This window comes from Epinephelus fuscoguttatus, linkage group LG15, assembly GCF_011397635.1.
Source record: "Epinephelus fuscoguttatus linkage group LG15, E.fuscoguttatus.final_Chr_v1".
NCBI classification, from domain to species: Eukaryota; Metazoa; Chordata; class Actinopteri; order Perciformes; family Serranidae; genus Epinephelus; species Epinephelus fuscoguttatus.
Window position 1 is genome coordinate 35,299,341 of NC_064766.1, and position 25,060 is coordinate 35,324,400.

Here is a 25,060-nt window from a genome sequence, read left to right on the forward strand (position 1 = left end):
TTCATCAAAAATGAGCAGTAACATTTTTTTCCGACACCAGATATCAACCAAAAGCCAGAGACCATATCGCATTAAGTTGCCGTGAGCTCTAAATTCACCACTTCTAAGCAGAAGGCCGAAGATAATGTTATCTCAGAGCCTGGCCGGGCAAAGCCTCTCATCCTCAGGGCAGCTGCCTCCATGTCTGCAGCTGCCTGTACCGAAGAGCGGCACGAAAGTGCAGCAAAATCTAGGGACCGAAACATCCCCAGAGGTACTGGCAAAAAATAAATGCTCAACTTGAAGAATTTCGATCAAGTGAGGGGTCTCAGACTGATGATTTGAATCTCCAACTTTCAGGGGGCAGCAATATGATAATCAGTTAATTGTTTTAGTAGTTTTTCAAGCAAAAATATCTGTTGGTTGGACAAAAGAAGCAGTTTGAAGACAGAACTTTGGGCTCTGGGACATTGTAATAAGCATTTTTCACATTTATTTTTAATTTAAAGCCTAAATGATTAATCATGAAAATTATCTGCAGTTTAATCAATGATAAAAAACAATTGTTAGTTGTAGCCTTAATGCTGCACGGTGTTTTTACCTCATTGATGAAGTCTCCGATGTCTCCAGGGTGGGGTGCTGCTGACCTCATCGGGTACTGTGGCTCAGGGTGGAGGGGTCTCTCGTCTAGACGGCGGATTCCCACCGGCTTGATGGCATCAGGCTCTATCGTGTCCGGCTGCTGGAGCTGACTCAGGTCGTAATCCTGGGGAACACAGACAGATGGGAGATTGCTAAGCGCTGTGACAAGACCCCAAACAGAGTGTGATTATCTAAATAGGTAAAATGCATCCTGAGCTGCACAGAGGAAGAGAAGTTCAACTGAGTGGAGGAGAAGATTTTAAAGTTAGAATGCAGCGGGAAGACTTCAGAGTACACAAGAGAAACTTTAAATCTTCTTGTCTGTGAAGCACAAGCCCAGGGACAATTTGACACATTAAAAGAGCCAGCACTAAGGGGGTCCAAGCTGAGGACCACATCATACGCTGCAGAGTGTTTGTACTTGTGCACTGTGCTGCAGGAAGGATGTGCAGGCGACTGTTTTGCTCTAATCAATGCCCAGACACGGGATGGTGGATATGCATAAGCCACTGCTAATCCTATTAACATTACCAAGGCAACCTGAATGGCTCGCAGTTTGTGCAAAGTCATGGGCAGGGAAGGAGGAGGAGGAGGAAGAGTGAAGAGAGAAAAGGAGTTAGGAGAGAGAGGATGTGGTGAGGAGCAGAGCTGAACTGAAAGACTGGATGGTATCACGGTGACAGCAGATATGATAGAGAAAATGCCATTTGAGAATCAGGGTGTGTGCCTAATAAGCGTACATGATGGATTGTCCCTCTTTAGAAGATTTTCGGTAATCCATCCATCTCTAATATCCCCCTTCAAAATTGTCTCTGCTTAGTTGCACATGTACCTACACTCACTCACACACACACACACTCACACACTCACTCCCTCCTAGGAAAGGGGAAAAAAAAGCTGCAGACGCTCCAATGTAAAAATAAACATGAGAATAAATATAAACCCTGTGATGATGCACAAACAACCCAGATATACAAACACGGCGAAGCACGCGGGCACTTGACAAACACCTACTCAACTCCACGCTAATAAGTATCATCTCAAATCTAAAACAAACACATTGATTATTCATGTGTGATTTGATTTCATGGGGAATGACAGTAAACCCCAAGGCTAACTGGAGAGGAACAACGGTCATCACACATCGTGCGGTAACGCCATCCATCATCTTTGGTCCATTTCAGTCTGACTCCTGTTCGACCTTCTCTGAGGTCGCACACCGGAGGGGTCAGGAGTCGGTGACAGGAACTGCAACAGAGCCGTATAATGGCTGAACTAAGCAGGAAGGTCTAATGACATACCAGCCCCCTTCGGGGAATTGACTCCTTGCACGCACATTGGCCTGGTGAAATGGCTGCCCCTGGCCCTCATGACCCACATTCAAACACGGGAGACTGAACAATGCTAAGCCTTACACACTCAATCTGTCGTGAGACATAGCTGAGCAATTTAAAACTGAACTGACTTCATTGTTTTCGTAGGTTTTGCTATAATTCCCACAAGTAACACAACACTGTAGTAGTAGTGTTTCAAAAATATAAATTCATCCATATGTATCTATTCAGAATATTCTAATCAGCGTCAATACTAATTTACAGCAGTATCGATACACCAATACCAGCTGTGCTCTCCTGCCCTCTCTTATTGACAATAAGCACATTAACATGGACATGAGGTTCATCCAGGTTATGATCATATTGGAATATTGTGTTTACATGAGCACAGAGAGATCAGGTTATTCATATTCCCTGTATACATGAATACTAGTAACCCTGGTTAATGATTACTGCAGTGTATTGGCACAGACGCCTGTGATAACAAACCAGCAATGAGAATTGAGAGTGACAGGAACACTAACTACCACTTGACAACTTAACTGTGAAGTTCTTATCTTCTAAACAGACTTAACATTATTCCAGAAAGCAGCTACACTAGTCTCATAACACCATACTCCACCACACCGGTGTCAGCGTGTCTCTGTCGCCACCGCTGTATAGGATAGGAAATTAGTGGAGGATACAAAACCTCTTTCATTACCGAAAGACAAAACTCCAGACGTTAAGCGCTTTCGCCACCGCCTGACCATTGTTTGTGTTTCTGTTTGATCCCTTGACTCAAGCTGCATAGGTAGTTGATGGCGCTTAATTACCAGGATAAGGTGCATTAGGGCTGCCCCCTAATATTTGACCAAACGTTAGTCAACCAGAAAGGTCATTAGTCAGCAAGATTTCATTGGTTGCTTAGTTGCAGACAAAAAAAGAAAAACACAAAGGTGAAACTCTATTAGGAGCTGCACCTTGTCAAAATAAATCAGAACCTATATGACTGGACCATGTGGGAATTTAATCTGAAAGGACAGACACAGGAAGTGTCCACGCTCAGCAGTCAGACAGGAGTCAGGTTAATTTCCATGGCTGGTACCTGCGGTTATTCCACAGGCTAGTTAATAACATGTCGGGCAGGAAATCCAAAGTGTGGGATCATTTTGAGAAGGTGAAGGACGAACCCAAGGTGATATGTAAACTCATCTTCATTGGTCGACTACAAACATGACGTATCATCTGAAACATGGAAGTAGCTACATGCCCATTAGCCCACAGCGTCATTAACAGGCGGCTCGCTCAGTGTGTGACGTGCACTTGTAGATAAAATATAGGCCTATATTAATGAAGGTTCATTAGTACGGTTTGTATTTCTCTGTAATGTAGCACAGTGTTAACAATGTTACTGATATTATTCTTTCTCACACCTTCAACTCAAACCATTGTGTTGCCCTGCCCAAAATATATCATTTAATAGTTGAATTAATATTGTAAACATGCGGGCGACTAGACAACTAATGGCCCTAAATGACGGCTATCGGTTGACTAGGTATATTCTTAGTCTATGGAATACTCCAGGTAGCATAGTCAGGTTTCTAAAAACAGGATATGGTGTTTACACGTTCAAACACATTTACATGATCCTCAAAAAACCTGATCAGAAACAGGTTATTACGTCCGTGTAAATGCACTCTCTGTAGAGCCCTGCGCTGGAGCCCGAGGGCCAAGGGGCCTGACGGCCTGACAGCCCGAGGGCCGGGCTTCAGGCCAATTACCACATCATTACCTCGGACACGGGCTGAGTGTGAATGGGTGCCAATTAGAGAGGTGTGTGTTTGTGTTTAACCGATTTAAATGGCAACACTTGAATGCAGCAGCCGCTGTGCCTCTCCCTCCCCGCTGCACGTCACTCATCATATTGTAGCGTCCGCCAGGACGTGTGGAAGGATGACGCGGTTATTCGGCAAACCACGGTTTGTTACTGAACGGTACAGGTTACTGTTGGCCGTAACCACGCCAAAACAACCGCAAAACAAGGACTTAGCTGTAACGTTAACTCAAACCATGCACTGCTGCTCTCTCCTCCAGCTCGCTCCACACATACAAGCACGCGCACTCACACAGCCCTCATCCTCGTCACACTTGCACCCCGCTCACAGAACATTGACGTTACAACAGAACATTCACTGCAGGGTCGCTACAATATTTTACTGATCCCATTCATAAACACTGTGATAAGGTTTGTTTTGTTCATGTTAGTAGCTCAGGCTTGGATAGACGTGTTTATTTGTTAATAGACCTGCCACCTACAATTTGCAATATCAGGCGTTGCAGTTGCATCACGCACAGTCACTTCAAAAAACAAAATAATCAATTAAATAGCCCCGAAAATGGTTCAAACACTTTTCTAAATAATCTTAATATTGAAAGGAAATGAAATATACCCACTTTTGCCATTAAAAGTGCTTAGATAAGGTCGGAGGTCTATAACTGCACTGCCTTATCTGGGTATATTTCGTTTCCGTTCAATATTAAGATTATTTAGAAAAGTGTTTGAAGCATTTTGGGGGTTGTTTAATTGATTATTTTGTTTTTTGAAGTGACTGTGCGCGATGCAACTCCAACAGTGCGCTGCAACAGTTGACAATTCTCACTAAATAGGAGAATACAGTCATTAAGTTAAATAAATTCATATTTAACTTTATCCTTTCAATCAAAATATAATGAATATAGCTTAATACCATGCTAGAAACCCCAATTAAACTATTTTAATGTCTGCAACATTAACAGCCTACATGTTTTTATGGGAGGTTTTTAAAAAAAAAAAAAAAAAAAAAAAGGGGGGTTTCGGGTTCGGGCATGAGAATTCTGAAAACCTGTCGGGCCGGGCTGGGGCTCCACCCCCTCGAGCCAGGGCCGGGCCCGGGCCCAGATAATAGGCCCGTGCAGGGCACTAACTCTCTGCTACTAACTAAGAAAAAGAAACGTTGTTATTGTCATGGCTTGTTATATTTATCTTTTAACAAAAATTCAACTTGCATGTCCTCAATTTCAAATTTTCCCTATGATATCAAAAATGGTATCTGATAAACATTTTTTAAGATACTGTATCAAAGTTAGAAATTCCAGAATCATGAAAACACTTCATTAAAGACACTTATTTCATTCTGGGATTTGGCAAAGCAGCAACAGCACTAAAACAATTCCAATGGCGCATGAAACATGAGCAGTCAGATGATCACACAGGATCCATCAGTTTCCAGAGACAAGTCTGACCTTTGTATGTGGTGTAGCTGTGAGTACAGATGTTTCCTTTGCAATGATGGATTATTACCAACATTTCAGATGTGCTCACTTTTGGCTTTACCTCCAAATAAAGTGGTTTAAATAATCTGGCTGCAGTGCTGGCTTGTTTACAACATGATTTAAAGACACAGTTTGACATTTTGGGAAATTTGCTTTCCTTTGCTTTGGTCTGTCTGTTCTGTATAAGGCTGCAGCCAGCAGCCAGTCAGCTTAGCTTGTGCTGGTAGACAGATTTTGTAATCTTTGGACAAAGCAAAGCTAGCTGTTTCCCCCTTTTTTCCAGACTGTGTGCCAAGTTAAGCTTCGTATTTACCGTACAGGCAGGACGGTATCTTCTCATCTAACTCTTGGCAAGAATGCAAGTAAGCACATTTCTTAAATTACCTAATTATTCCCTTAAAATCTGACCGCTCATGTTCCTTGCCTTGTTGTTGGTTGTGGCAATGCATCATGATCCCAAATCTTAGCAATTACTTCCTTTTGTACATTATAATAATTGAAATAATGGCCAGAAGTGCAAAAATAAGCCCCAAGTTGCGGTAAATAATCCACTTCCTCTGACACGTTAAACTTGTCTGGTGATTAAAACACGAGGCACTTATACCATGTGCATAAACAAGCCTGATTCATTTTGTTTCACTTGCTGCATGGGATTGAAAAACAAATCAAAACATTTTTCAAAGCATGCCTCCAAAGCCACACTGCCTCTAAGGTTAATGTGCATCAAATCATTCTGAGGTCATCTGAAGAAGTGGATGACTCATCCCTGCCTCACATTTTATTTTTTCACCTGCAAACCTTTGCACGACAACTTGATTTGCTATTATTTCTGCATTATTTCTTCCATGTCCGCGGCAGCGCGGCCTGATCAGCTGTCTGCTTTTGATGAAATGAGTGCTTCACAAACCAATACAAGCCAGGGCAATGGCAGCAGCAACTAAAATCATATACTCTGAGAGCGCCCAATGGTCTGACACTTCAATTTCCTCCCCAGCGGGAGATAGGGAGAACAGAGGTGGGCATTATAAAGACCGCATCGCAGCAAAAGAAAGGGACATTTTTTACCCAACACTGACTCTCCCGATTCCATAGACAAGACCATTTTCCCCTGGCGCCCTGCCTTTCTCTGCGCCACTCAAAATGGAACCTTGTTTTCCCTCGATAAATTGCTGAAGCTGCTCGTTTGCCTTTGAGGGCTGTTATATCATGCAACAGTTTCCTTTTCAACATGTTCTGGTCCACAAGTTTGACCATTTTGTGTGCGAAAATGAGGATGTGAATGCACAAGTGGGTGCACTCCCTCCTGCCTAATCACTAGCTGATGCGTAATGGCTTTCCAGTCATATTGTTGCCTTAGACAGAGCTTCATTATTGTGCCACAGCAGATGTCTATCTCCAAATGACATCAGCTTACCAATTACAAGTCTCCGAGGCTAATTTGGCACTGTGCTGGGTCAGACCGGGGTCTTCCGCTCATATCTGCTATACCTAAGCCACTGGAGCACTTCAGCCAGCAGCAAGAAAATAGCCCATTTGGTATATTACTGCCTTTTTTTATAAAAAGATTCCGTTCTGCTAACAAGGGGTCATTAGGACAATTGAGTTTGTGTCTGTGTGTGCCTAATCAGTGCAGGGGGATAAAGAGATGTGACTTTATTGATGCCCGTGGCACTGCATTTCTTATTGTGTGTGTGTGTGCGTGTGTGTGAAGCAAGAACCAGTTCCAGTTGAGGAAACAGTTCCAATATTTCCAGAACCGATTGGATCAAAATGTGTTTGTCTTATTGATTTCAGATTTCGATTCCCAGCTCTTTTGTAGGTAAAAGGTGCTTGTTCCAGTTTACAATGAAAACTGTCCTACTCCTCCTTGTGACTATGGAGAGTATCTTGGAGCAGCATCGTTAGCAGGACTGACACTAGAAAGAATGCATTGTAAGTGCATGTATGCTTGCACAAAGAGTCTCGGTGGTCCCCTTTGTCTTTAAACAGCTTCAGTTATACAGAAACTGATACTCTGCTGCATACTGCGGATGTGACCTGAATGTTTTTACCTAACACTGACCACACTCAACTTACGTCACGCTTTCAAAAACACTGCACAGCTTCACGGTATGTAGAGCAGCGTGTTGACATTTTCCTATACTAGTACAAAATGTCTCTGCTGAAACAAAACAATGTTTTTTTCTGATCCCTTACTTCAAGAAATTTAAAAAATGTCCATGTCAATGGGTGCTCAGGAGTATGTGACATCCCATTCCAGACCAATGAGAAGAGCACAGATAGATATTTCCTATTTAAAATAAGCAATATAAAAATTGTGTTAATGCAGGACACCATCGCTTATAGAAAGAAAAAGATTAAGAAAACAGGTTTTCAGGGTCTTTAAATATATATGATGGTCATTGTACTAATGTTGTTTGTTCTCAGCGGGGTCCCACAGGGCTCTATGCTTGGTCCACTTTTATTTGCCATTTATATAAATAATTATCTATGTAAAATGTGACAGATGATCATTTTCATGTCAATGCTAATGACACAGGTTATTAACTTGCAAATTGCTTTTAATGTTGTCCAGAACATCCGGTCTCAAATGAGGCTTGTTCTCAAGCTTATGTCATTTTCTAACACTTAAGAAAAGATTAACTCCTATAAATAACTGGGCATTCTGATTGACGGTTCCTCTCCCACATACACAGAGATTGGTGAAAAACCTGAGGCTTCAATTAAGTATTTATTTAAGAAAAAATGTTGTGTTTTTCTTTTGATGTAAAAAAACAAACAAACAAACAAAAAAACCCACATTTTGCTGCCATGCGCTGGACTACGGGGGATCTTTTATATATGCATGCCTCTGCTCAGGTGTTGGGTATGATTGATATAGCTTACCATGGTTCCCTTAGATTCATTACAGGCTGGAAAGCCTTGACTCACCACTGTGAGCTTTACTTTCGGGTAGAACGGCCTGCTCTGGCAACCCGCAGGCGCACACACCGGTAAACTTTTATATGAGGCAATTTTTGGACTGCTCCTTCCTTATCTATATATTTGTATTTCACAAAAAGAGTGCTGGACAGTACTCTAAGCAGTCACAGGACTTGTATTTGCTGTCTATACCAAAAGTTTGTACAAAGAGTGGGAAAAGGGATTTTATGTATTCTGCACTGTCAGACTGGAATAGTTTGCAAAGGCTTTTCACTATGATCTAATTTCATTGGATGCTTTTAAATCTATATTGCAAGACCTGAAGACAGAATCATTGGGTGTCAATGCTTAAACTGGTCTTTGGATACATGGCCTGTACTGCACTTCGTTAGTTATAGTATTGTTTTTATCTAGTGGGGCTTCCTTTCTTTACCACTTCACTGAAAAAGAGATTTTTATTCTTGATGGGACCAATGCTGGTCAAATAAAGTTTAAATAAATAAATAAAAACAACAGAATTCGGAAGTCTACACTGTGTTTACCACATCATTCTTACCTGATCTTCCTCGCCTCCACCCTCCTCATCGTACTTGAGAATGTTGTCTCTCACATCGTCCTCCGGGTCGATGAGGAGCTGCTTGGCCTGACGTTCTTTATCACGGCGCTTCATCCACACCACAAACATCAGCACGAGAACTAAGAGACAGACAGACAGACAGACAGAGAGAGGGATCTCATATTACAAAAAACATAATAACTTACATGTTTCCAGACAAATGTAATCGGATCCGATGTTTTAGAGCTTGGATGGTGGCCTGATCGAGGCTATCTTTTTTGGTAATCCTACAGTAATCTAGCGGTATCTCGGATAACGTTTAGCTGTCTTTATAATCCCCATGTGCGTTCATGTGATGTACTGTTTGAGGAAGGCACTGAGACACTCACTGAGGAGGATGATGATGCAGAGGAGGATGGAGATGATGGCACCGGTGCCCAGACCCGCAGCCATGATGTGTTGCTGGTCAGTGCAGTCTCCATTCACGTTGCACTGGCACACTTTAATCCGCAGATAGGAGGTGTTGGACATGGGCAGGTTGCCTGAGTCTGTGATTATGATGGGGATCTCGTAGATACCGCTTTCAAGGAAGCCAATCTTCAGGCTCACCTGAGCATAGTCACCTGAGAGATGAAGGGGACAAAAGACGGAGAGCGTGAGTGAGTGATCCATGATGGCTCCTTGTCAGAGCAAATACATATGCAGCAGTGAGACAAGAGATTAAGTTACTCAATGTGTATAAAAATAAAATAACATCTTTCTTTAGCAGAGGAGTCTTTCAGAGGGGATTAAAGCAAAACTCTGAATAGTGGTTTGTATAGACCGTGTTCACACTACGATTACACTCCTATTACCACAAATATGCAGCATAAATTCCTACCTGGAAGTTGCATCAGCATATCTAATCCAAAACATGGTCGGGATTTAGATTTGGAGCTTATAAATCTACTGAATACCTTTTTGATAATGCTGCTTAGGCTCAATTCCCAGCTGCAATAATCCAAATGCCATTATCCTATTAAGATATATTCACTGCTTTTCAACTCACACTAATAGCTAAACACACATTGAATGTTTATATTTCAAATTAGCATAAACAATTAATGGCTGCATGATAATGTTAGTGTAATATTTTATTGCCTGTGCTGCTCTACCTGACCCCTCTGCGGTGTGCTTTTTACGTTTCCAAAGTGTTCTTCAGAAGAATCACAAATCACAAGTCTAAAGCCTTCATCACCAAACAGTACACTCCTCCATCTGTGTTGTTATATATTTTTAAGTTTCCCTTCTAATTACTGAATGCGTGTAATTAAAAAAATGCTGAAAAGGGTCATCTTTTCTTCTTTGATTTTCCAGTAATAAACACAAATAAGGGTCAAAAAAGCTGAATAAACGTTGGGGCTGGGTATCGTGTGATTAAGTACAATACCAGTGCTAATACCAGAATCCTCAAAAATGATAGCGACACCCATAGAGTATTTCATTCTGCACCCATAATGTGAATAAGGTGATGAACGTTTTGGTGGTGTGTCGGCACACTGAACTGCTAAAGGTGAAAACACACTGGTGCCAATCATCAAGTTCCGCCTCTCGCACTGCAGCTCGTTAAAAAATGACCAAATAAATTTATTGTTATATTTACTGAAAGATTTGTACCTCTTCCGCCTCTGCATTTTCTTAAAATCATGCATGGAGAGCTCCTAATTAAACTTGATTTCTAACCTGAAGAGCTGATCTCCAGAGCTACGACTCACCAGGCAATATCTTTTCGGCCATTGTCTTAATAATGACGGGATCGTGGGTTGTTGAGCTCACGATATTTCTCAGCCTCAACAACGAGTCTTTCATCGTCCTGTCTTTGTCACACACAAGACAGCAACAGCTACAGAGTTCACTTTATGCATCTACAGTGAGGAGAGGAGTCGAGCTGCCACAGGAGCAGAGAAGAGGAGCTGCTACGGGAGCTGGTATGATACAAGTAGAGAGCGAGTGGGGCAGGCGAGGCTAGAAATAGGACAGTGGCATTAAGTGCTGCAGGGCGTTGCATTCAGGAGCACTGACGCGCATCTAGCCACCGCCAGTGTGGGGATGTGCATTGAAAATAATAGGCCGCAGGGTGGTTTTTGGCCTTAACTCTGTCAAAGCACACTGCGCTCAACATTACACTACAGACTGTATGAACGGGTTGTAGTGGGACTCGAGCTTTGCAAAGCTGTGGATCGAATGTAGCTGCTGTTTGACTAGAGACCTTTTGATGCTACTTAGTACAGTGTTAATTCAAGTCAGTACCTTAAAGATATTGAATATCGAAGCCCAGCCCTAATACACATCAAATAAAGATTCATATATAACAGTGTTTTCAATATCTTACCGCTGATTCTTGTGATGGTCCAGTTTCTCCTAACATCAGAGGGCCTGTGGGCTAACTCAAAGGCAAATGGCCCAGCGTTGGGGTTCAGGTCTCCATCGATTGCAGTGATGTTGATGGCATTTGGCTCTGGCTTTTCACATATCTCTGCCTCCTGAGGGAACACCTTGGGAGCGTTGTCGTTGATATCCAGCAGATAGATCTGGAGAGTACCTGTGCCGCTTGCTGGAGGTATACCTGCATGGGCCATGAAATGACACACACTCAGCACATACATATTTATGGGAAAAGGGATTTTTTTTTAAATTTACATAAGGACAGAAATATAAACTGTTGAAATGCCATCTCTTGTTTTGCTGTCATTATGCAGACGACAGAGAGAAGTAAAGTATGGAGTTTATTCTTTGGGCCTCATCCTATAATAAGACACTCTAAACAGCTATTTACTCTAGTGGGAGAAGACCCATCCAAACTGCATACTGATCTGAGAATCTAATCTCAAGTGAAGAGGTAGACAGAAAGAGGGAGATATCAGAACATTTGGGTAGTGTGTGTGTGTGTGTTTGTGCCTGAAGAACGTCTTCCTGACGAAGGACACGGGATGGGAATACTAAAGCAGACAAACAGAGCCCACTGTCGCTCCTCTCAGGCTCCTCTATGTATTCACTCAGCTAAGAGGCTTTTTTACCATTCACGCCACGCTCAAAGGAGCTAGTCATCCAATCCTGACCCATTAATGCTGAGAAACCTCTTTATTGGGAGAGTTTTTAAGCCTATTGGCCTAAGCTATGCTCCGCAGAACAGGGTAAACCTGAACAGAGGTAAATCCCGCCAGTGCAGGGAAGAGGTGAATATATCCACGTGCTGGATGGTTCTGGGATTGCTTGCACATTAACCTTCAAGTAAGGTGGTCAACGTTCCAGACATGCCAAGTGCCTGGTACATGGTTGACCTTCAAGCATGGAGGATGTATTTGTGGCTGTAACTGAGGTTTTTTTCCCTTTTTATCCCAACAGATGCGGTGCATTTGTGGACTAGCTTCAGGTGAAAAACATCACAGTGGAAGTCAAAGTGATGCTAGGTGGAAAGTTGACCTTTGAGAGGTAGGCTACATTAGACATCCACTAGGCTTTCTTTTGAAAAGGCAGCATTATCTCCTCCTGAATGCTCTAACAATAATGCCCTGGAATAGAGTGCTTGTGTAACAGTCTGGGTTAAACACCTGGACCATGTAGCTGGTGCATTATGGGAGAGCAACAAGGTATTTCTGGAGAATGCAATGCCACTTGAATGGTTACATACCGCTGTCAGAAGCCAGGAATGTTGCATTGTACAAACTGTTCTTCACATAGGGCGACTCTCTGTCCAAAATGGCAATTGTTGTGATGCGGCCAGTCATCGGGTCAATCCGTAGCCAGTTGGCTGGGTCTGTCAGTTTGGAGTACCTGAGGAAAGAAAAGCAAAAGACAGGTTTACACAGAGCTTCATAATCCTAAGTCTGCAAGTTATTTTTAAAAAGCAGTGAGAAAGTTTAAAAAGGTCCAATTTTGTTTCCTGCGGAGTGAAATCTAGCTGGTGAATTTAGTCTCCATTCCAGTTCTGGCATCTTTCTTCTAAAAATGCTTTTGTTTTTATTTGTTTACATGGAATAAATATTTCAGACGTCATGCATTTTACATAATTATTCAAACTTTTGAGAGGAGCCTCACAGGGGAGACCAAACTGGCTTGTTGTTATCAGTAGCTCCAACTAATTTGTAGGACAAACCGAGGAATTACAAAGCTAGTTTATTTCACATGGACTGTTTTCAGACTGATAAACTCTTCCACGGCCAAACAGCTGTGAGGCGAGGCGTTTGATAATGAACAGGGGAAAAAAATAGGGCTTGTTCGACAGGAATGAGATGCTGGCTGTATGGTGTTATTTGAGCAGGAGTGATGCAGAGAGAGGCGAGTCATCTTAACCTATTTCACACAGAGTACTATATAATCAGTTACAAACCTACCAGCATCCCGATTGCTGCTGTTGCCAATTATTTTAGCCATATGTGTGATAAAACGTGGTTTAAATCTGTACTGAATGCTTAAGAAGTATTTCACTGCTGAAGAGATTGTCTTTAAAAAAAATAGGCTGTCTGTGTAGTAGAGAGATGCAAATACTTTTGCAATCAGTGCTTTATGACCAGAGAAAACAGAGGGTTCAAGAAGTACAAAACCTACAACTACCAGAATTCACTGCACCGCTCTGGACCAATAAATGCTCATGCTGGTGGGTGACATTATTGGCAGTATGGCAGCCGGCTGGTAACAAACCATCTCATATTACACTTAAACAGTAAGCTAACACAATATGGCACCCACTTCCTGTTCACAAATTCTCAGATTCCAGCCAAACAGTACACTAAAAACATTTCTGAAGACATTTTAGGCAAGAAAAAGGCTATACAATAACAGAATCTTGATTTATATTTGATCAGCACTGACTGGTTTTACAGTTTCATCTGATTTGAGAGAGAGAAAGAGAGGTCCGCTTCTATAAGCTTCGTGTCTGTAGCGGCGGGCAAACATATGTGCAAGAACAATCTGTGGATAGAGCTTCAGCCCTAGAGCTAGCAAGAAACGCATCATCTGGTGGATTTGAGCTGGGGGATGAGCAGGGAGATCTGGGCGCTGGTACAACAGAGGGAGGTTTACCATTACCAATTTATTTACATATACTACCCACACTGTTATGATACAGAGCTGGTTAAAAATCAGCGTATTCCTTTAAGGTAGAACAGTCATTCTAAAAAACTGAGCTATGAACTGGACTGAAGATTTGTACTGAATCTCCTCTATAAAGTCTACCTGATGGTCTGCTGCATGAAGCGATCAGGGTCCTGTGCAGTGAAGACGGTCAGTGTCGACTCAGGCATCATTCCCTCCTCCAGTTTAATGAGTTTGGGGTTGGGCTCGAAGTAGGGACTCTCGTTGACATCTATCACTCTGATAGAGACCGTGGCAGTGGACTGACGAGGAGAGTGGATGCCTCTGGCCAAGGGAACCTCGTTCCTCGCTTCCACTGTCAGCACATACGTCCTACTGATTTCATAGTCAATAGGCTGGAAAACAGTGAGAGAGAGAGTATATCAGTGTATCACAAATCAGAATGCAGCAGGGATTTAACAAAAGGGAATCACGTTTTTGGTCATGTGAAACTCGTGAAAGAACAACCCCAAGAACTGAAGCCTTTTCTTCCTCTTGCCTGAAAAATTGTATTGTGGAAGCTCACAATAGACAATGAGATGCGATAAAGAGACTATCCTTTTGTGGTCAGTTGAAGGATACAAAACAGAGAGCTGGCGGAGGAGTTGTGCAACCAACCATTTCGGCATGTCAAAATCGTGTTTTAAATTTTAATTATGTATTACAATTCTGAATTTACACATAACTCAAGCTGGAAATTCGCTAGTAGCACTTAGACCATACTAATCACTGTCAGAAAGTGGATTGTAAACAAATTAAATTGTAATATATGTGACACATCTGCTGCAGAGCTCTATAATTTTATCATAACTAGGCTCATGTGAGTTGCATTACACAAGAGGTTCCTATTCTTCGAGTAACTGAACTGGACAGTTAGATTATTTACTTGCTTTCTTCATTGTTGGAGGGGCAACATAACAAATATTCAAACTCCCATATGTAGAGCCAAACATCCCCAGACCTCTCAGTACAGCACGCATTCATTTACTATGCATCTCCAGGGGATTATAGGGGTGGAGTTTGAAGAGGAGGCCTTACCTTGACGACCGTTACCAGGCCCTCGTTAGTGGTCGGATCAGTGGGCACAGAAAACCTGCCGGTGGGGTCGCCCCCGGTGATTTTGTAGACGGCATTCCAGGCGGGCGTGTTGGGCTGGTCCTTGTCAGTCACCGTCAGGTTGGCCACAATGACATTCACACGGTTTTCAGGCACTTCGCCGAAAAACTGCATGAATAAACCATGAACGTACAGAACAGCGAGCTGTTAGTGATACTGCTGTGGCAGCAGAAAATACTCCGAGCCCTGCCTCACACAGCACAGCAGGACCAATCTTGGGTAAATAGACATCTAAGGTAACTTATCATGTCGTCATGGTCATCTCATTCCCTGTCCTCCCCTGATAGCACAACAGTAGCATTACAAATTTCAGTGATTCGTGGGCACAGTAAGTGCCTCTCACACTTGGGCAGACATCCCAATAGTTGCATGTGTCAACATTTGGAGGGGGATATAACACTTTACGCATGGCTGGCTACTTGTATATCTGTATGGCTTCGGAAATGCTGGTCAAGCAGAACTAGGTAAGTGAGCAGAGCTGGCGGTTGAGTGCATATATGGGGTGAAATAGGGGTCCTCGTGGTGCTTTCTCCTCGCTAAGATTGCCATGTTGATGTCTCAGATATGAGTTTGTTTCTTACCGTCTCAGCAGTAAACTCTGGTGGATTGTCGTTAACGTCCGTGACTCTGATGACAGCGGTGGCTGTGTTGGAGAGGCCGTACATGGGATTGCCCTCCATGTCAGTGGCCTGGATGATCAGCGTGTACTGAGGCACTTTCTGCAGGGAGAGAGAAGAGATGCAATAGTGGGATTACAACAAAATTCTATGGATATTTGAACAATATGATCCAGGAGTGTCAAACTCATTTTAGCTCATGAGTCACATACAGTTAAATTTGATCTCAAGTGGGCGGGACCACTAAAGCCATTATATAATAACCTATAAAAAAAACAACACCTCCAAAGTTTTCCTTTTCTCTTAGTGTAAAGAAGTACATTGTGTAAACGTTCATCCATTTACAAAACAGATGTTAAACAGCATGAGATGTCTTAAGACGCAGTTTAAACAATATGCCTCAGTTCAGGTATCCCTTACAAATCTGAGGTTTTGGCAGTGCCGTAGAAGCAGGCCTCCACAAACACTGTTTTAACACAGATGCAGAATCTTTTCTACTGAAGCTGCTCATCGACAATATTTTGCACAATATTCAGTACCTAAAAATATTAAATATGTCCATAATAAGTATTCATCGGTTTTTAGAGAGCTGTATTGTGGTCAGCGTGGAAAGCCTCTGAAGCAGCATTTTATATGAAGTAGGCCACTCACTGTTGAACTTACTCCTGAAACCTGGTGCCTCTTATGCTGCTAGGTTCACACTACACGATATTAGCCTGATTACAGCCTGATGCAGCATCGCACAGCGTCGGCTTGGATCGTGAACGAGAACAAGTATTGGAAGCAATAATCCGTTGTTTTAGTGTGCCATAGAAGATGACTATGGAAGCGAATCGTGACTAATATTTAAATTAAAATGTATTTGCAGAAATGCTTTTTCATTTTAAGAATGTGGCTGCATTATTTCACTCATAAATAAAATGAATAATCAATCAACCTATTTGCATTTGCATTTTCTTCTTCAAGACTGCACATTTTATGCCATAATCAAAAAGAAAACAAAGAATACATTGCTATTTCATTTTCGTGGTCTGCCCTGCAAAATAGTGACCATAATTCGAAAATGATTTGGCAATCTGAGCGGCGCAGGAGAGTGGCGTCAGTAGCCGCTCTTCTTCAGCTGACCGTGCTACCCATCTAATACGGTAGGGGGCGGTGTGCACATTTGATATATGGATGCATCACAGATCATGGCGCTCCCTGAGATTGTGCTTTCTAAACATCGTAATTTCCCAAAACTGAATAAATACCACACATAGCAACACAAAACTGCTTTGCTAGCTCAATCATGTTGTAACTAAGATATCTGCTGGAAAAAAAATATTTTTTCATGGACTGTTCATTGAGGATAGGGAGTTAATACGCCCGCTTAAAATGAAAAAGCATTTCTGTAAATGCATTTTAATTTTCAAATTTTACATTTCATATTGAATTTTGGTATCTATTTGTTGGGGCATATTTTGAAAATTAAATCTCAAATGACTTTTTCTTTTTCATTTTAATTAAGTAAAAGAATGAGCAGTCTTGAAGAAGAAAATTAAAATGTAAATAGGATGACTGATGATTAATTTTATATATGAGTCAAATAATGTAGCCACATTCTTAAAATGAAAAAGCATTTCTGCAAATACATTTTAATTTAAATATTAGTCACGATTCGCTTCCATAGATGACAATTGACTCGCGACATCCAGACAGAAAGGCATGTTTGATTTTTTTTTTTCCTTCTTTTTTTTGCCACTCATGACTGCTCCTGTCACAGCTGTCACTTTGACCAATAGAAACTCAGCGCGATCGGTTGCCGTAGACAACTGTATGTCAACAACACCCCAGCCTTTTTGATATTTCCTCTAGGGATGTTACCACGCGGAGTCAAAAGGGAAAAATGATGGCGTCAAACAGCAGCTGCACTTTAGCATCCTGCTGAGTACTGCCATTAGCATCAAGCTAGCAAACAATGTTATTTCTTCATAATGGAGGATATAAAGTAATAAGTAGGGTTGGGTACCATTCGTAATTGAACAGATACGGTACCAGTATCTGGAATTCTGTACAGGTACCAAACGGTACCTTATTTCGGTACTCTTTAAAGTCTAAACTTCTCAGTTTCAACATTTTATTGAGAACATTTAGGAACAGTGCTGCACGTTAACTTTTGTCTGCACATTTTTTTTTGTCGCCATTGTTGCTGAGTCTGAGGTGCGAGTCATGCGCTCTCGCTCCACCTCCACCTCAGGTACCGAAATTTGGCACCGATTCATTTTAAGTGAATCGGTACTCGGTAATACCGACGTGAATCAGTACCAAGTACAAAAAGTACCGACTTTCGGTACCCAACCCTAGTAATAAGATTAAAAAACAGTGTCTAGGCTTTTACTTACCACAACTGCAGAGGCTACCAGCTTCATTTGAAACAGACTACATTATAAACAAGCTGTTATTTTTTTATATTTTTTACTTATACCCGTTTAAAATTAAAAGCCTATTATATATAATTCAGTTTGAGAGAATCCCTTCATTTTCTAACAAGGCATTTCGGCTGGCACATACAGCCACAGTGACTGGACAAGAATAACTCGATGACATCACACACATTGTGAAAGACGACCAGGAATGATTGGTGTGGATGATCATGTAGTGTGTCATGTCTGTCAGCCAAGTCACAGCACAATTTTATGACTCCACAATCGCCTAATCTGACATAGTGACCATTGGAACAGACAAAAATGTCATGTAGTGTGAACGAGGCATTAGCTGTCACAAGTGCATCAGTATTAGATGCGCAAAATCATCCACTGTGCCAGATTAGACCCTTCGGCGGGCTGGTTCTGGCCCACAGGCCATATGTTTGACACCCCTGATACAGTCAATTCTGTAGCTGTGTTTGGCAAATGTGGATTTGCTCACTGAATTGACTGTATGTACATAAGGATAAAAGATTAGTACATTCATTAGAATGCAGGTCAACACAACACTGCCACAAGCTACAGCCTCCAAAATGACCACAGAGTTGAATCCACACACCTCTGACAATTTGTGTGCAAAAACAGAACATTTAAAGTGTCATAAAGAAAGGATTTTTTTCTGGACTATTGTTTTAGATTGTGTCAGACCCTAATAAGCCTGCAACTCAATGTAAGTCAGTATTAATGTGTTCAACTACAATGAAACAAATCTGACCAGGCTCGTTTCTTAATTATGATGACTAACAGCGGCTTTTTATATAAATCTCATTTATTCTCTATGGGCGATGTGAGTTTGTGAGTGCATGTGTGAAACTTGCACCTCGGCTATGTACACCATCATGAAGCTAACAAATGACTCTTTTCACATTAAAAGCCACTCAGGTGACGGACCAGTTGCTAGGTAATGAGAGCCGGGCAAATTACTTTCATGGTGGCAACTGGCGGACATAAAACGGCGGCCCCAGGGTGGAAGTGATTGAGCAGCCACCTAGCCAGATTGCCCTCACTAGAATTGCACCAACTGGCTCCAGCTTTCTATATTATTTTATTTATTTTCCCAAACAGCCATGCGATCCAATTAAATGAAAGAGTGGTAGCATTTACAGCACGGGAAATGGGGGAAAATGCAAGTAAAGCCTCTGCCTTGGAGAAAGAAAAGACAGAGGAGGCGAGACAGAAGGAAAGGAAACATTTAGCTGCTCAGTGATGCACGCTGCCTCCTTGTAAGAGTAAATAAGTGTGAAACAGCTAAGTCCATTTCTACTTCTCATTTAGTTGGTAATCAACGAAATTCACTCTGGCTCATTAGTTCTCAGACAGTCTGGATATTAGCAAATAGACTCAAGCTGTGTTTTGTCATCATATTTAAAAAAAAAATCAGCTCTTTTATGTAAACATGAAAAATGGATATGATGATGTACATCTACACCAGGCAGCAAATGCAAGATGGAAATTAATTAACAATGAGTGGCCTTGCTAATGAAAGTCTTACTTAAATGCCAGTGCAATACTTTTATCATAAGTCTACATTCATAAGTAGTAAATAGTGGCAACTCTATTGAGGTATATGAAATCAAGAGAGAGAAAGCTAAGTCATAGAGTGGTATCAGAAAAGAGAAAGAAAGAAGACATGTCAAGCACCTCTCTGTCCAGGCCTGCAGCCACTGTGATGATGCCTCCTGTCTTATTGTTGATGGTGAACATGTTGGAGGTTGGACTCTCTGGAGTCTGAGACAGGATCTTGTAACGCAGCATCCCGTTAGCTGTTTTGGGGTCGTCTTTGTCGACAGATGTCACTGTCATAACAAATGTTCCTGTAGGATAGACAAACAGAGACAAGATGCAAATACTTTCATGTCATCTCTCCATTTATTTCTTTTTTTTAATGGCAATCAAATGATGTTAGAAGTTGAGTGAAAAGCACCATATTGAACACTAGTAGATTTATAGCTTTGGAATACAGATGTCCAATGTTCGTTCTTGTGATCTAAAAATACCCCCGAGCGCTTACATACAGCAGAAGCAAAGTTAACAAAGTGGCCACCCCAGGAATGCTATCAATGCTGTTTGATCTTCTAGCTCTATGGCAGCATGTGAAGCCGGAGGCTCAGACTACAGCCAATCGGTTGCTCATACAGTGTGATGCGCTGCTTGGCTTTATGTGGTGTGTTACCTGGCTTGGAACCCTCTGGAACAGTGCCGTTCCAGATCTGGTGCGTGAACTCGGGTCTGTTGTCGTTCATGTCGATCACATTGATCACAATGTCAATAGGGTTTTCTACCTGGTTGCCGTTCAGGTCCACCGCGTGAGCTCTCAGCTGGAGGGAACACAAACACATCTGGACTGTAGAACTGTTCAAGCAAGAACGCTTCTCAACTGTGCAAACAATATCTTGGGATACTCAAGGAGGCAATTCAATCGCCATTCAACTGCTGTGATAATTAACCATCACTAAAAATCATTTACTGTACGTAGAAGAGCAAATCCTCTTTACTCAGACCAGCATGACCAAGAGAGGGATTGGGTTTTTAAAAAGACTAAATTCTTCTCACAACAAGCTCCAGCATGAGTGAGACAAAAGAGAAGCAAATGATTAGATTCAGTAAGATACCTGCCACAGAGTCGACAACAACACAAGCCTTTCAGCTGGTCCTCTCCTAAAACAGATACACTCTGATTTTATTCAGCACTGTTGCCTACACTGGGTCAGCGCAGGTTCAGTTGTGTTTTACGAAAACAACTCTGATCTGCTGCATTTTTTTGCACTTCAAATGCATCTTTCCTGCATTAACACAACTGTGAGGTTGCTGCCTTACACAGTATTTCAATTCGCTGTGATTCCATCCATTCATGTTCTTTAATAAATAAAGGGAATGAAGAGTATATTTAAATCTGCAGGCTATGAACAGCACACATCGTATGCCTCTGCATGTAACACCTCACAATCTACATAAAGTGTAAATGAATAATACTGTATGTAATAGTGTTAAGGTAAATTACTGGTGGAAATTACAGGAAGTTGAGGGGCAAACTCACAAATCATTGACAACTAAACCCATACTGAGCTGCTGCTGCTGTAACGCTCCACACTTTGCAGCTCATACTCAGCTTCAATCCAACCAGTGTGGACATCTGTGAGGGCTCTTTGTTGGGAAGTCTTTTGTGACCTTCAAAGATCACGCAAGTAGACTCTGGCAGTGAAGTCTATCATTTCATTTTAACTACAGCCTTCCCTGACCAGTTTGTGTTAAAGCACATGAATGAACAGCATTAAAAACTAAGCTGTATAATTTAAAGACCATTGCAGTGTAATGGGAGAACCACTAATGATTAAAGCAGCTCTAAGGGAGCTGGAGGTTATCATAATGCATCTCTCACTCACACACACACACACACACACACACACACACACTTGAGAAATATTAAATCCTTTACATTCTCAGACGGATAAGTCAGATTTCCTGAGAGACCTCGGTCTTTACTGGGTCTGAGGAGACTGTTTGGGCTACACATGACCCCTGAGTACATGCCCGGCAGGACTGCACAGCGCCACCAGGGAGAACACATTTCTCTCGATAAAGCAGGCTGGAAACATCATTTGCAAATCATAAGGATATCATTAAAGGAGCTCTGTGACATATTCACATCATTAATATAGCAGCTAACTACGTCTTATTTAAAGATATAGTGGAGTAATGGTGTCCTGAGCAGAGATTGAAGTCACGCTGCCTCTGTGTGTGTTGTAATCCGAGCTTCTCTGCTATAGTTATGGTGGACGACCAGACAGCGCATGCTCGGAAGTGCATGTGAGTCCATGCACTGGCTAGCTAAGCGCTGATGCTCTGCAGTGCGCTCACATGGCATTTACTGCTGATATTGAGACGGTGTCTTCACGGATACATAGAGCCTATAGGCGGCAGTAGCTCAGCCCATGCATGTATAGGTCCTGTTTGTGCATGTATGTGTATGACAGAGTGGAAAAAAATAATTTCCCCTCAGGGATTAATAAAGTATATCTTTCTTCTTCCCCTTCACCCTCCAGTCCCCCTCCCTGGGCTGACACCGTTAGCTCTGTTAGCACTTCTGCCATTGCTAACGCTGTTAGCACAGTTAGCTGCAAGCCGCCAGCTCAGCCGCCTCCATGTTGAGAACCATGTACAGACAACCTCTAAATCATGGATACGCTCTGACTATCACAAAAAGCTCCTTTTTTTAAATCAGCTATAGTGTTTGACGTACGTGGAAGTTGGGGATGTGCTCTCGATCCAGGGGCTTGTTGACTGACAGCTCTCCGGAGATCGGGTCGATGATGAAGATGCCAGTGGGTGGCTGGTCAGCGCCAGGGCCTGTCACACTATATCTGAGGGACCGGTTTTTGTCATGGTCCGACCGGATCTGTGGGTGGAAAGATTTATTAGTGAAAGCTTTTTAGGCTGAAATCATATCTGGCAACACGTGAACTGACATTTCTCTCATAAACATGTACACCTTGTGTGTATTTCAGCACCAAAATACAGTATTAGTTTAAATATAGGTTGCTGTGCAAGTACAAGAGTGCATACAAAGAGAGTGTGTCTCTGTGTAGTGCTGAAGTTCGGTTTTGGCCAGGCCGTCTATCCTGTTTGCCATGTAAGCTGAGACCCTCTGTGCCTACACCCTGGATCCATGCTGAGCAAACAGAGTATTTCCTCATTCTGATATCATCCACTAAAGCCCGGAAACATCCCTTCTAATATGGGCGGATTAAATATAATGCATACAAATAGCATGTACAGGACTTAAAACTCGGTTAGGAAGTCAGCTTAATACGCTGAAAAAGGATCTACTTCTTAGCTGTCCTGAGCACTGCCATCCACACCCGGCCCTGACCGGAGAATGGTTACAAATGAATTGAACTGTGAGTGTCCTTGAGCCGTGATAAAAGGAGTATAATATCTTGACAGGCAACCGAGGAACAATTGCGCTGGTGGGCACTTCAGATTTCTCTCTGCTTCTAAATAATGCCAGGTTACATTAGTACCGACCGCCCCCTGAAACAAAAGATAAATAATACAGCGGGGGAAAAAAGAGCCCTGACCTTTAGCAAAGTGCTGTAAATATGAAGCATTTTGTTGAAGGCATAAGTCTCATGTCTGTGACCCTCTGAGTGGGAGCTTAGGGCAACGGGGACCCACAAGGTTGTCATATCAGGCAAAAAGCATTTTCTTTCAAGTTGTGAGAGGTGTGTGATTGTGTGTGTGTGTCAGTGCATGCATGCGCTTGGGTGAGCTACGTTACCCGGACAAGCTCTTGCGGGAATGGGCCTCGTGAGTTCTCCGGGACATTGATTGGGGGGATGACCCAGTCTCTCTTCATGCGTTTGAGTTGGCTGTCCGTGTTCCGTGATGGAAACACTATTTCCTGTAAATCCTTGGACATGACTGGAGGGGCAGCAACTTGCTGGACCTGTGAAAAGGAAATGATTTAGTTCGAGAGCTGGGTGGAGATCGTATCTTTGTTGAAAAATATGAGTACATTCATTTTTAGCCACGCTAGCGGCATGGCTCTATGGGTGTTGGTTGGTTGGACGGTCAGTCCACATCAGACAGGAGTATTTGATTTGAAAGTACTTGATGAAGAGCCAGGAAATGTTGTACGGACATCCATGACCTCTAGAGAATGAATCCTATGACTTCTGTTATCTCAAAAAAAAATTCTCGAGCAACAGTATGACCTTCACATTTGTGGTTTTGAGTTGAATGTCTCTACAATTGAACTGCTTACCATGAAATTAGGTGCACAAAGGATGAATTGTCTTTACTTTGATGATTACTTAACAATTCATCTAGTGCCGCAATCAGGTCAAAATTCCAACTTGCCCTTAGGGCTTGTGTCCACGGAGCGTCTTTTTCTGAGTGCCAGCATCTATTTTTAATTGTTCCCAATCAGGAGGAAGCATATGCAGCCGCCTTCAGACAAGACGCTGCACCAGGCGTTCGGCTTTTAAGTGCGACTGCTCCGAGCACTTCCAAGTTAAAAATAAGTCAACTTTTCAAAAGTCGTCACTGTACAGTCTATCCCGAACTGAATAACATGTCAGTCAGAAATAGTCATAACAAAGACAGAAAGCCTACTTGTGGGAGCAGACTGGCCAAACATTGAATATCACTAGTTAGTGTTGTGATTATCTCTGAACGTTCTGTTAACATATCATTATGTAGCTACCTAGCTAACGTTAATGTCAAGACGTTGTTGTCATAGAAACAAAACCGATGTGTAGCACGTCATTAAAAAAGCACATTTTTTCATGAAGCCATGGGATGAAGCGCTCCCCAGAGCCGTACCACAGACGAAAAAAAATGAAGAAAAAAATGCTATGACGACATTGGCCCTGACTGATTGGCCCACTAACTACTTGTTAAACTAATCACATGTTATTTTTATTAGTTAGCCTGCTTGAAATTAGGAAACAAGTGTTGCACACTCTGGCTCCATAAGTATTTCTCTTCTCTTTTGTTTATTATCTATTTTTCAAATTCAGAATAAATAAACAAAAGGAAAATACATGTGGAGCCAGAGTGTGCAACAATTGTTTCCTACTTTCAAGTCTATTGTCAGTGATCAGCACCTTATTACAACCCTTGATGTGCTTTACTCAGGCCCCCAGGAAGTGCGCCAGACTTTGAAGCCTGTTTCCGTAGTGGCCAAACAACAGTACTGCAATTTTCGGGGTTCATCATGTGATGCCATTGGGCCAGAAAATACTTTTTCCCCACAGACAACTATAAATCAGAAGATAAAGTTTTTGGAGCATCACACTCCAGCAAAACGACTTGTCCCACTATCAAGATTTAATCCATGCAGTTTGATAACATTTGGAAAGTCTAGAAGAGCCTAATGCTGTGCAATTAATTGTGTGGTGATCGCGATTACAATTTTGAGGTCAAACGATTTCAAAATGAATGCAATCGAGGGTAAGCGATTTTTGGTCACGGACGCCTTGAGATGTTATTTTGTCTTCTACAGAAGCCACACATGCGCAG

The 25,060-nt window shown here is 42.1% G+C and overlaps 1 protein-coding gene across 1 annotated transcript in view; it reads right to left on the minus strand.

Annotated features, from left to right (window-relative positions):
* The window catches only part of cdh2 (cadherin 2, type 1, N-cadherin (neuronal)), a 77,265-nt gene that overhangs the window by 5,910 nt on the left and 46,295 nt on the right, over nt 1-25,060 (minus strand). The window contains exons 4-15 of the mRNA XM_049597898.1: nt 23,316-23,483; nt 22,278-22,433; nt 20,211-20,355; nt 19,679-19,851; nt 15,537-15,674; nt 14,878-15,063; nt 13,942-14,195; nt 12,398-12,540; nt 11,099-11,332; nt 9,117-9,350; nt 8,728-8,867; nt 581-745 (exon numbers count right to left, since the gene is read on the minus strand). Coding sequence (XP_049453855.1) covers nt 581-745; nt 8,728-8,867; nt 9,117-9,350; nt 11,099-11,332; nt 12,398-12,540; nt 13,942-14,195; nt 14,878-15,063; nt 15,537-15,674; nt 19,679-19,851; nt 20,211-20,355; nt 22,278-22,433; nt 23,316-23,483 — 2,136 coding nt within the window. The remainder of the gene's footprint in view (nt 1-580; nt 746-8,727; nt 8,868-9,116; nt 9,351-11,098; nt 11,333-12,397; nt 12,541-13,941; nt 14,196-14,877; nt 15,064-15,536; nt 15,675-19,678; nt 19,852-20,210; nt 20,356-22,277; nt 22,434-23,315; nt 23,484-25,060) is intronic.